This window comes from Gouania willdenowi, chromosome 14, assembly GCF_900634775.1.
Source record: "Gouania willdenowi chromosome 14, fGouWil2.1, whole genome shotgun sequence".
Classification (NCBI taxonomy): Eukaryota; Metazoa; Chordata; class Actinopteri; order Blenniiformes; family Gobiesocidae; genus Gouania; species Gouania willdenowi.
In genome coordinates, this window is record NC_041057.1 from 14,269,201 (window position 1) to 14,281,902 (window position 12,702).

General features: G+C 36.7%; 2 protein-coding genes across 2 annotated transcripts in view; one reads left to right on the plus strand and one right to left on the minus strand.

The window, feature by feature from the left end:
* The window catches only part of ttc3 (tetratricopeptide repeat domain 3), a 26,582-nt gene extending 19,583 nt beyond the window's left edge, over nucleotides 1-6,999 (plus strand). Inside the window, exons 35-47 of the mRNA XM_028466223.1 lie at nucleotides 27-92; nucleotides 690-833; nucleotides 907-1,046; nucleotides 2,883-2,951; nucleotides 3,031-3,127; nucleotides 3,319-3,422; nucleotides 3,744-3,828; nucleotides 3,982-4,077; nucleotides 4,425-4,594; nucleotides 4,670-4,784; nucleotides 5,122-5,247; nucleotides 5,445-5,537; nucleotides 6,206-6,999. Coding sequence (XP_028322024.1) covers nucleotides 27-92; nucleotides 690-833; nucleotides 907-1,046; nucleotides 2,883-2,951; nucleotides 3,031-3,127; nucleotides 3,319-3,422; nucleotides 3,744-3,828; nucleotides 3,982-4,077; nucleotides 4,425-4,594; nucleotides 4,670-4,784; nucleotides 5,122-5,247; nucleotides 5,445-5,537; nucleotides 6,206-6,316 — 1,416 coding nt within the window. The 3' untranslated portion in view covers nucleotides 6,317-6,999. The remainder of the gene's footprint in view (nucleotides 1-26; nucleotides 93-689; nucleotides 834-906; nucleotides 1,047-2,882; nucleotides 2,952-3,030; nucleotides 3,128-3,318; nucleotides 3,423-3,743; nucleotides 3,829-3,981; nucleotides 4,078-4,424; nucleotides 4,595-4,669; nucleotides 4,785-5,121; nucleotides 5,248-5,444; nucleotides 5,538-6,205) is intronic.
* Nucleotides 6,536-10,284, minus strand: vps26c (VPS26 endosomal protein sorting factor C). The gene is made up of 8 exons (XM_028466224.1): nucleotides 10,030-10,284; nucleotides 9,017-9,160; nucleotides 8,509-8,658; nucleotides 8,342-8,422; nucleotides 8,187-8,261; nucleotides 7,963-8,113; nucleotides 7,734-7,886; nucleotides 6,536-7,375 (listed from the first exon to the last, which is right to left on the minus strand). Exons 1-8 carry the CDS (start codon nucleotides 10,084-10,086, stop codon nucleotides 7,293-7,295), a joined length of 894 nt encoding a protein of 297 aa, XP_028322025.1. The 5' UTR covers nucleotides 10,087-10,284; the 3' UTR covers nucleotides 6,536-7,292.
* Nucleotides 10,285-12,702: the final 2,418 nt, after the last annotated feature.

Consider the following 12,702-nt stretch of genomic DNA (forward strand, 5'->3'; position numbering starts at 1 on the left):
GGTAAGGCCAGTTTGTGTGTTTGTAGACTCAAGAGATTACGAGGACTGTGGCGGTGAATACAGAGATCTACGAGCGTTACGAAAAAGTTCAGGTGAGTCGAATGTCTCACACTTACTGCTGTAAAACAGACTTGGGTTTACAGGACACTGAAGGGAAGTTTTCTGCTCTTATTATTAGATAGCTTTTCCTAAACAATTTGACAACAAAAGCCTTGAGGACATAAGTAGAAAAAAAATAACTTAACTATATATCTTCTACTTGTACCTAGGCTTTCACGTTTCTAGTGTCTAGAAGCATGTTTTTGTATACAAAAATAAATAGTCCTAAATTTTAAAGAGCTGTACATTTAAGGTATGTTTCAAAAATACTTTTTGTTATCCTTGGTTAAATGATAATTCCATCCTGATAGTCATGATGACATTATGTATTCAGAAAAAGAAACAAAAATAATCTGCTCACTTTAGCCGCTGGAATCCTGTAAAAATTTTGACCAATCCCTGCCATTCGGTCTGAATGAGAAGAACCAATCAGAACCGTCATGTTTCGTCCTGCCCGCGCCACTCTTAATTACTATTTCAATGCAACATTCTGTGCCATGTGACTAGAAGATAATTCTCCAGTGATAATTTACTCCTCTCTAAAAGACATTTGTAATTTTTTCTTATATTTGATGCGTTTGTCTTCTCAGGGTGGCATCAACAGACATGGAAAGGCCATTAAGAGTTTAGAGGAGGACATAAAGGTCTTAAAACTCAACATAAACATAGCAAACAAACCTAGTGACATCAAATTGCTGGAAGAGGACCTTCAGAAAATGACTACCAACATACAGGTAATGTTCTCACAGCTTGGATTTCTGTTTGTGAGTAAGTTAAAGGACTGAAAACTGGTTTTCCTTGTTACAGGTGACCAATAAGGAGCTGTTGCTCTTCCAGCAGAAGTTGGAGGAAGAGGTAAAGAGAGACCAGAAGGAGAAGAAAGCCAACCAGGAAGCTCTGAAGTCCCTGAAGCAGGAAACAGAAAAGCTGGTGGGAGAACAGGAGAGGTAGGATCGAGCTGCTCATCGTTCATTATAAGCGCACTTACTGTCACATTAGGTCATTTTAGGTTTAAACAGTTCTGTAGAACAAGTGTGACCATGTCTCTTTTATTTCTCAAGGCCTCATTTTTTTATCCACTTAAACACAAAACCCTGTAGAGAGAAGAGATATCGATGTCATGTATGTCTTTTACTTTTCTTATGGTGAAGTTTGCACACTAAAGGTAAACTCCTAGTACCTTGTTTACTAAAGGTTGATAACCTCTGGCACTGAGAGATCATCTGTTCATTCTTCTTTAGGGCACATTACACAGTTTTAGGATGAGGGTAATAATGTTATGGTTCATTCCGGGCTGCACGATTTTGAGACAAAACCTAATTGCGATTTTTTTTTTTTTTTTTTTTTTTTTTTTTTTTTTCCTGACAGATATTCCTATTGCAATTCGATTTACGATTTTAAAAAATGTTTTATACATTTAAATGCATATGCCTTTTATTTATTTTTTTCCAAATTCCATTTTATTTTAAAAACCTATAATTAAACAAAATATATGTCAAAAATAAAGTAAGATACAATTAAAAGATAGATATGTTAAGCTGTAAAAAAAACAAAATAAATACTAAGAAAAAATGTCAAAAATAAAAATGTAATTAAAATAATGAGTAAGATACAATGAAAAGGTAGATATAAGTTGTACTGACATGGACTGTTCTGACTGCTCCTTTTTAATTATTTATGTCAAATAAAGATGTATGAGAGCAGCATTAATGTCACCCAATTTCCGCTCTGGGATCAATGGTTTACAGAATCTGATCAGGTTTATTGATTTAAATTTTGATCAACTTAATTTAAATTAACCTAATTTAAATAATCCTGATGACATAATTCCAGACCGTAATGATTAAACAAAAATAAATGGATGCAAGGATGCATCAGTTGTTATACCACTAGGGGCCATAATATTTGACTGTATCAGAAGTTATCATTAATCTACCATGTTTCAGACTATACAATCCTTGGCATCGATGGTCAAGTCCACAACAGCAAAACAACTTTTCCCACAGATCTTCTGTAGCACTGATGAGATGTTGTTTAAACACTGAGCAGATGAAGCTGATTAAAACTGATCATGTTTTCATGGAGCGCATCAACGCTACATGAGAAGAGGACGGAGCTCTACAGACACGTCAAAGTTAAGCGGGCACTGGTCGGCTCTGTATTTAGGGTATTTAGGAGTCAGTGATAATTTGCGTAGTTCTTTGGTAGTTTAGGTGATGTTTAGTGCGGTTTAGACTGTGTTTGAAGTGGACGGGAGGGGTGCACCTAATAAGCGAACCCCTAAACATTTCCCCATAAAAAAAAAACATCTTTTTCCTCACGGTGACAGCGTTTCAACCCGATTTTGTCCATCTCCGCGTTCAACGGTAGATTCAGTTTTCATTGGTCGATTCCGTCTGTGATTTTGTTAACATTGATTTTATAGGGCCCCAGTGTAGTTGTTGTCAGTGCACTCAACTGAGGGGTCACTGAGACTCGCTGCAGCACATACAAGTGTGTGTCCTGTAACCATCTCTGATTGGCCAGCAGCCCAGGAAGGCGGGTCTCGGTGATTCTGATTGGTGAACATATATATTTCTCAAATGATGGAGACTGTAGTGAACACCCCAATATCGATGCAATTAAAGTTAATGGTTCAGCATTAGTTCATTGGTTAAGATGTAAAAAACAAAGGCATCTGGAGACAGATGTTCTTACCTGTCTCTCACCAGCACATGTTGATTTAAACTCATCGCAGACGTGGTTTCATGAAACTAAACTCACCGATGATTGTCTGTTTTCAGTCTGAACCAAAACATTCGAGAGACAAAATCCAACTATGAAGCCAAGCTGACGGATTTCTTGGAGCTTAGGTAAGAAGACACCAGAGCTGAAGTTGCCATTTTTATATGTGCATGCTTTTCCTTTCCGTCATCCTCATTCTGCTCACAGCAATCAGTTGGCAGCTGAAAAGATGAGCCTGGAGGATGAGATCGAGAGATGTAAAACCTTGCTGAAGTCATCTTATCGAAGGTCCTCCAAAGCTCTGGTATCCACCTTTCTGCCCTTCAAAGCATTTCTATTAATTCAATGAAAGAATATAAGTCCTAACATTATCAATGTAACAGCATGATGACTATCTTTCAAACTAAAACAGATTTCTTTTCATTTCCAATGTGTTGGGCTTTAAGTGAATGGAGGAAGTGTTTGATGATGTCCTTGAACTGTTTTGCTCTACAGCTGACGGTGGTGGAGAGCAGCCGTGACGAGGATTTCTACATTCTTCACAGGGAGAAAGCCAGCACCAAGGTACTGCTCAACAAACTGGAGGAGGCGCTGCACAAGTAAGCAGAAACATTTTGTTTGGCTTTAAGGAAAGTCGAGATTGCATAAATTAAAGAGACTTTAACACCGTGACATAAACATAACATACCTAAGGGAGCATGCAAGGTCAACACAATGAAAAGTTCAGCAAAGAAATATTAACATATTATTTATTCAAAGTGTACTTTTAAATGGGTTTTCTTTTTAGAATAATGTATTTGTTGGTTTTATTATTAAAACAACAAGTTAACTAATTACAAATGTTCTGCACATATACCTGATCTCTTTGGTCAGACAAAAAGTTGGACTTTTTAAAGACTTTTTTTGATATATACTTGCAGAGTCTCAAACCAAGACCTGGAGATGAAAAGAAATGATACCAGAGCCACTTTGGAAGAGATAGAAAAGAAAATCTCCAACGCTGAGGTAACTCATGTCATTTATTTATTTATCAGGCACAATACAAACATCATTGCCTCAAAGAAAGAGGAAAATGGGTCGTAATAGCTGGTGCAGGTGAGAAGATGAATGGAAACTATGTTAGAGGAAACTGTTGATTCTTGTCTGTGTCGTTTACAGCAAAGGTTTCAGATGCAGATGGATCAAGTAAGAAGTGGCAGAAAAGTGAAGGACCAGCTTGAACCAGCAGCAGCAGCAGCAGCAGCAGCGGTGGTGGTGAGCCCACAAACATGATGCTTAACACCACAGTTAAAACATTACTGGCTGCTTGTATGATCATTTCTCTTTCATTCTCTCTGTGACCCAAAGGTTTAGAACCTTTGAATCATAAAAAAAAAAAACATGTTTGGATTCTACACGAGTTCATAGTTATAGTCTAATCGTGTTTTGTGTGAAAAAAAAAAACAAACATCCTTCATCTCCCTCTGTGGAGCATTAGTGCCCTGGCTTTGTCTCCTAAAGGACCTCATGCTCTGCTCCTGGCTCCTCCTGATGTCTTCATGAGGCTGTGATTGAATGTTTTCTGTTACTGAACCATGGAAGCTCATCCTGTTCTTGTGCAGCCTCTAGCTCAGGCATCCCTCAGCACGCAGCCTTCAGCGGCAGCATCCAACACCACAGCATCCAACGCCTCTCCTCGGAAACCTCTCAACAAGACAGTGGGACCTCCACCCAACACCGTGTTCAACAGAGCAGTGGAGAAACTGAACACAATGTTCCCTGATTACTCAAGGTAACAACACTGCAGTGCTGTCTTCAGTCTACACGTGATGAGTAATGTTAAAGGGATCTTTTGTTGTGTGTTCAGGTCAGATTTGATGGGGTTTATTCAGGAGCTGCGTTCTTCTTCTGGTGGCTCCCTCAGCAGCATGGCGTTACCTGATGTGGTCAATGGTGTGACTCAGCTGATCCTGGATCATCAGGTAGGAAGCTGCTTGGTTTCTCTCTCAGCGTCAAGAACTCAAAGCTGACTTAAGTCACTGAAAACACTTTTTTTTGAAAATCAGAAATGTGCACAAGTTGGTACAAAGAAAACCTAAATATCTCCTGCTCTTGTATATGAAAATCATTTTCATCTTACATTTCTCAAAATGCTGTGACCATCTTAAACAATATGAACAACTTTTTTTCATGGGATGAACAGAAAGTGACTCCGTTTCTTTAAACTTAAGGCTTCAGATAAAAGAAAAACTGTAGTTTCATACCAAGTGTCCCGTCCATTCTCTACTTCATAGCTCGTGTGTTTTTATTCTGCACCAGGAGAGGCTGAGTACTGCTGGACCACACACACTGGGTCGAATGAGTCCAGCTCAGAGGGCCAAGCACCCACTGGCCCCTCCTGTTTGGCAGGCAGTCGGACAACAAAGAAGCATGGACACCAGCGCGGTGAGATGAACATCGTCTAATGTGGAACATGTTTGATTCGCAGGAGGAGAAAGTAGCCAATGTTAATGTGCATGACCAGACTGAAAGATTACAAACATATTGGAGGACACGGACGACCTCCTGTCACCTTTTTATTAGTTTGGGGTTGTCTTAAACACACAGCAATAGCATCTGAATACAAACACTGTGTTTTGCAGCTGAATGAGGAGGATCCGTGCATCATCTGTCACGAAGAGATGACTTCAGTGGACACCTGTGTGTTAGAGTGCAGACACAGCTTCCACAATGAGGTGAGAGAACACAAGTTCAACTCATTTCAATCTCTCTTACAGTTAAAAACAAACGGTCAACACCAATATTAGTGGACCCCCAAAGAGATTTATAGTAAATCAGTGTTGGTGGGTGTACCAGTGTAGGGTGAAGTTCCTTGGCCTCATACGTGTAACAGGTATTAACAGAAGAGGTAATTGTAGATCTCAAGAATTGCTTTTTGACTAGTTCATATTCAAAGCCAACATATCCAGAATGTAATTTTTACTAGTTCATACTTGTAACAATTTTATCTGAGAAATCTACAATGACTTTTATAATTAGTAGGAACTGAATTTCAAATTAACAAAAAAGGAATTTCAACATTTAATGTGATGTGACATATCTGAAATGCTCATTTAGGCTACATATCTGACCTATCCAATTAAATTTTTAGAGTTTGCCAACAAACCACCTGTCAGACATAAAAAATGCAATGATGTGACAAATGAGTTGCTAATATCTAAATTTGTAACGTGTCAAAAATTACTCATCTGAAACTAACATTGACATGTCAAAATGAAATGCACACTAGTGAAAACTAAATTGCAGCTTGTAAACTCTTATTAAATGTTTAAACAGCTTACCTAATGAACGTGTTTTTGTACTGTGTGTGTTTAAATGCTCAGTATTTCCTGTTTGTGTTCAGTGCATCCGATCATGGCTGAGGGAGCAGAGCACATGTCCCACCTGCAGGACTCTGGCTTTGCTGCCTGAGGAGTTTCCTGCTCTGACTGGAAGGAGACACCAAGCCCCATAATGCATTGCTCAGAAACCTGATTTCATATTATTTCTGCCTGTTTAAATGCTCATTTGAAATGATTGCTTTTGTTGTTCTATACAAGAGAAATTTGTTTTAAAAAAAAAATCTGTTTAGTGTGTTAGGCTCTTCTTCTGGTATAAAGAGGTTAATCTATCTGAGTTACTGATGAAACCACGTAAATGCAAACTGCTTTTAGATTATTTGGTGACTGCTGGCAAGTGAGAATGTCCAGTTTTATTTTTTAACTTTTACACTGATTCCAAGGCAAGTAAATGCCCTATATAATTTTTTCCAATCTTAACAGAATGTTAGAGAACAGAATCTATAGGCTAGCATATATATATATATATATCTAAAAACTGCAGAGCTTTCTAAAGTCATAAAATAAACATTTGCCTTTAAACCAACTCAAAGTAAACTCCTGTTTTCTTTTAACAAATGAAGAGTCTAACTTTTACCATTTAGTTACTCCCCTACAGTTGATTGTAAAGGGTAGCTTTCTGTAGAGCTGCAGGGAAACATCTAAAACATGCAGGACAGGAGCTCTCAAGGACCGGACTTCCACCCCTCTGGTGTTTTTTATAGCTGACGATGCAAGACAACTTGAAGCCTAAAACATTTCATTTCTCCAGTGGTGTTTAAACCCAAAAGTACAGCTTAATGATTTTTGTAATTTCACATGTCACAACAAGAGATTAATAAAAAGTTCCACTGCAATCACAGATCAGGAAACAAAATTAAAAATATACTAATTGTAAAAAAAAAAAGTTAAGCTGTAAATATGAGTCATAACTTCCTCTTACTCTGAGCATGTAACGTGCTTTTTAATGTTTCATCTTTAAATACAAAAATTACTTCTATTGAAAATATTCTCGACTTCATTAACTGAAGGTCCTGATATGACATTCTTCCATCAAAGGAAAACATTTACAATCTGCGGTGAAAAACAGCCTCTCAGCTGTCGCGTCCTGATTCAAACTCTGCACAACTTCAGAGGAAAGTTCTCAGTGATCAGATGATCGTCGTGAAGCACGATGACGACGTTCACTTCGAACTCTGCAGCACAAAAAAAAAAAAATTAAAATCGGATTACATTACAATTTCTGAAAGACAAGGGAAAGTCAACCGCACTCAAATGGAGACATTTTACCGTTCATCAGAAGTCATATTCATAACAAACAGCACATTGACAAAGAACCAACTGTCAAATGTTCACAATGGATTGGCTTATAAAATTAGATATTACTACCACATCCTATTTCTAGAGAACTTGATCACAATGACAGCCTTAAGTATTTTTTAAGTTACTAAAATTTAAATTAAAAAAAGAAAAAAACCCAAATTAAAGTTACATGTTAGCAATAACATATTTTCATACACAGGATAAAATCATCTCAGAAGTGTTTTTACTGACCCACTTTGAAGTTAGTGGTCTCCAGTGTGGGGCAGGTGAACAGTCGAGGGAACACCATGTAGATGGGAATGGCCAGGCTGTGGCACACGTTGCCTTCGGCTATCTGGATGTTCTGGATCTCTGTGGCATCTCTGGCGTAACCTTCAGCGCAGCCTACACACACACATGACAGAACCTCAGGACACCGTTTACACAATAAGGGTCCGTCTGTTGGAGCGCACAAACTCACCGCACGTCTCCACTCGTACCAGCTGCAGCTCAATGCTCTTAATGGGAACGTCTGAGTTTTCCACCATCACCTCTCCAGTCAGAGGCTGGCTGATCACGCAGTTGGTGGCGTCTAAATGGCCTTTGATTAGAAACTTTGGCAGTAAACTCCTCTGGAGAGACAATGAAAGTTCGTCAAATTTTCTTTTATTTTTTATCTAAGGCCTTGCAGTTCCATGTTCTCACCTCACGCGTGTTCTGCAGAGTATCTGGAGTGATGGAGAAGTTCACGGGAGTGGGAACTACTTTAGATTTCTGTGGCTGGTAAACACAGATACTTTACAAGTTGATATGATGTATCCCCTGTTTGAAACCACTTAGTGCTGCAGCCTTAGACTCACCTGACAGTGTACGATGAACTCACAGTTCCTGGTCAGGTCTTTGGCCAGCAGGGAACGCTTCATGTCACAGCGCAGAGTATACTGAGGACACCAAAGGTTAAATCCATACTTAAATGCAAAGATAAGCATCCTGCACACTGTCACACTGCACAATAAGTCAGACTCACCTGGATGTTGACGAAGACACCGTGGTACGTCTCATACAGAACTTTATTTCCCTTTGTATTGAGCGGAAACTCGAACGGGATCTCCGTCTTTCCTCCGGGAATTTTTCCAGCTTTTGCCACCTCGATGTTGTTGCTGATCAGCTGAATGGGCTACAACACAATGTGTTAATGTTAACACTTACAGCACAACTACACAAAGTCAGAGAAGACAGGACTCTAAATTGTCTTTTGCGTTTTCTGTACTGCCTTCTGTTGTCTTTCTATGGCACTTTATCTGATATGAGCTGTAATGACAGTAAATGTCCCCACTGTGAGATCAATAAAACTACTCTACTCTAACTGTTGTCTGATCATGAGCTTGGAATTTGCTGCAATGAAGTATGAAACTTTTCTCACCATGTTTAGTTGAATGTGTCCATAAGATTTATCATCTAAAGTGCTTTGGGACTTTATCAACCTTAAAACTTGTGTATTAATCATTCAGAGTGTGTAAGAACTTTCCACTCACCTTCACAGAGTTGTAGAACGCCTCGAAGACGCCCACGCTCTTAGAGCTGAGCTGCAGGTTGACTGAGCCCTCCATGTTCAGGGAGATGCCGTGATGCTGCAGAGCCTCCTTACACATCAGCACAATCACACCAGCGACAGCTTCCTGCACATAGCATCATCAGGATAATAAGGACACATTAACAACCATCAGAACACAGTTTAACAGGAGATAGATAAATGTAAAGGTGATGTGTATTGTAATTTCTGTTGTAAACAACATCAACCTACAGGGGAATACAGATGGAAACTAGCCCGTGGCTACAATCTGGCACATAAATAAAAGCAACGTAAGAGTGATTTATTTTGGAAAATCAGAGTTATGGCATAAAAATGGACAAAACCTGGAGAAAAAAAAAAAAATCTGAGGTAAAGCATTTTGGACATCCTAAAAGGGTTTTAAGCTAAGGCTCCAGTAAGGCATGACAAGTTAAGAGAATTTGACACCCAAAATAAGAGTTAAGGCTATAGAAAGGCATAAAAATGACAAAATTGTTATTTTTTTAAATTTATTTATTTTCATTTATGGGGGGGTTACGGATATAACAGGTCTCTAAAAACGAGTGCAATTACGTCAAACACCCCAAAACGTGTGTGATCATACAGTAAGGTATTAAAAAAAGATAAATAGTAAAAAATAAAAACTATTTTTTTTAGGTACAACAACAACTACATACACGATACGATGACTAAAATAAACAACACATCTACACACGACTACAATTACACACAAAGTAAAAACACACAAAAGGATAAAAATAAATAAACATTAATAGTTCTCAAATTGTTCATCATTCTGCTGACATGAATGTTGTGTGTAAATCGTGTTAATCACGTTTTAAAAAAAATATTAATCTAGCACATATTCTACTCATATAGTATTTTAAATCAATATTCATTTCAACACTTACGTGTATTAATGTATCTATTGTACGACTATTATTAATCGCTATTGTTCATTTGACACAAACTCACCCCTTCATGATACACTTTGTTCGCTCTCTTCAGCCTGATGTCCAAGGTAACGCTCATGTTTAAGCGTTACAAAACACCCACAGTAACGTTCTACAGCAGAAACACTAAATCTACCTTCACTATTGACTACACAAGCACAACATCTATGTTCATAACTCCTGATAGCTTCAGTCAGCTGTTGCTTGTCAGCTGCTTTTCTTCTTCTCCTTCTTCTTCTTCTTCTTCTTTTTTATTATTCTTTTTTTCCCTTCCTTCCTATTTTCTTCTTCTTCTATGGTGGTTTCTGGCCGCTTACGCCCTTAAAGTCGCTCTACCGCCACCGTCTGGAATTTAGCGCTCACAAAACCTCGTCCTCTGTAAAAACCTTACTAAGATTCTCAGCAATTCATCCATTTCTAAATTATTTACATACAGCTTTAGTCAATTATTTTCTTGAATCCATTTTTTAGTTAAAAACAAACAAACAAACAAAACAAAACAGATTTTTTAATTTATTTATTCCACTGAAAATGTAAAAGCCAATTTATTTTCCCAGTTCTCAACTTCCTGCAACTTTTTTTCAACTTCACTTATTTGTTTATTTTATATAAACAGTGCTCATCAATTCATATTTATTTAGACAGCCGTAAATATACCGAATTATAGCAACAATTAGCGATTATAGCATGTCACCATTACCAAAATTTAAATTGACCACATCTGCCCATAGACATTATATACGTAGACGCCGCGTCGACTGTGGAGGGACACGTCAACAGCGTCGCCATCTTGGACCGGTAGTGGTGGAGGCAGTGGTGCATGGACATTACGACAGAAAGAGGTATTTCTCAATCTCTAAGTAGAATTATTCGTTGAATTTTGAAGCGATTTCCAAATCGTTTTTAATTTTTTAAAAACGTCACACATGTAGATTTGATAGAAGGTGCTTGGATATATTTAAAAAGCTGGTTTTACCAATCAACACTCAATCTCCAAACCCACATCCTTGAATATTTCAGTTCTTTGGCTGCAAAAATGTATGACGATGATATAATAGTAATACTGATAGTAATAATAGTAATGGTTATAAATAATAATAATAATAATAATAATAATAATCATCATCATCATCATCATCATCATCATCATCATCATCATCATCATCATCATCATCATCATCATCATAATAATAATCATCATAATAATAGCAATAAATTAATATAAGAATTCAATAACAATAATATTAATAAACAATATTTTATTAATATTAATAATAAGGTAATATAAGAATATAGCAAAAACAAAATAATATAATAAGAATCCAGTAACAATAATAAAAACAATAATAATAAACAATATTTATTATTATTATATAATACAATGAGTATACCAGTAACTATAATATGAAATATGAATAATAAATAATAATACAATAATATGAGAATATAATGATATTTATAGGAATAACAATAATACAGTAGCAGTACAATTATACAATAATAATAATAATTGTCAAAGGCAATGTATAGCCTTAAACAATGTTGTCAATAAAAACCTGAGTACAACGTTTTCTAGGTTCCTTTTGTTCTAACTATATCTATCTATCTATCTATCTATCTATCTATCTATCTATCTATCTATCTATCTATCTATCTATCTATCATGTCTGACTTTTGTTACAAACAAACCCCGTGAAAATTGGCCGCCCTGTTGACCCACCGCTCTAGTGGGCGGCATCAGTCGATGCAGTGTCTACATATTATAATTATTATTATTATGCATCGCCCTATATCTTTCAGAATAAAGGCAATCCGCATCCTGTGGAGAGTATTTTTTTCTAAATAAAATAAAATACAAAAAAATATCCTAAAATCACTTATAATACTTTTATCACTGTTATATTAGTTATAATGAAATAATCCGGCTCACATTTGAATGAAATAAAAAATTTAACAACCAAGATATTTTTTTAATTAGTATTTTTATAACAGATATAACAGATATATCAGATTCTATTTTTTTCTAAATTGAAAATTATAGCGATGATGCTAACCATTCAGTATAATTTGTAGTTCATATTAACATACTGTATCTGTGATTGTATGATTTACAACTCTTTTTTACACGATCAGTGACAATAACAAGCACACATGTCAATTTTTACCCAGTAACCTTATGATCCTCTGTGCTGGAAACCTTGCTTTGTTGTGCTGGTAAAACAGTAATAGCCAAGAATGACAGTGATTAAAGAAGAAGTGCCATCACCTGAATTCTCACTGCTTTTACTTAAGTTGCTTTTTGTCCTATTTCCCTTCTCTTGTTTGTTTTAATTGAAAACTATACATTTGCCCTTTTCTAAACTTCTTTTCTTTGCACACTTTCATTGGTGTCAACTCTGCTCGCATTGATTTAATGCAGCAATATTAAATTCTATATTAAAACACTGAAGTGTGAATATACTGTAGTGATCCATTCATTAGGGAACATTGAAATGATCAAGAGTTTAACGAAAGACATTAACTAATTACATCAAATCATTATTTAAGAAGCTTTAACATTTAAAGATGATTTGCTGATGGTAAAAACTCAGATGAACTTCACATTTGTTTGGAGCTCAAACAATGACGCCTGTTCAGTTCTTGTTTCCACAACAAACGTTGCCAGCATCGCTTTGCTGCTGGCACAGCTCAGATG

Coding starts and splice junctions, on each gene's coding strand:
- vps26c (XM_028466224.1), bottom strand. CDS start 10,086: ATGAGCGTTACCTTGGACATCAGGCTGAAGAGAGCGAACAAAGTGTAT. Junction 8,659..9,016: donor CGTTCTACAACTCTGTGAAG/GTGAGTGGAAAG, acceptor ATTGTGTTGTAG/CCCATTCAGCTGATCAGCAA. Junction 7,887..7,962: donor GGTACGAGTGGAGACGTGCG/GTGAGTTTGTGC, acceptor GTGTGTGTGTAG/GCTGCGCTGAAGGTTACGCC.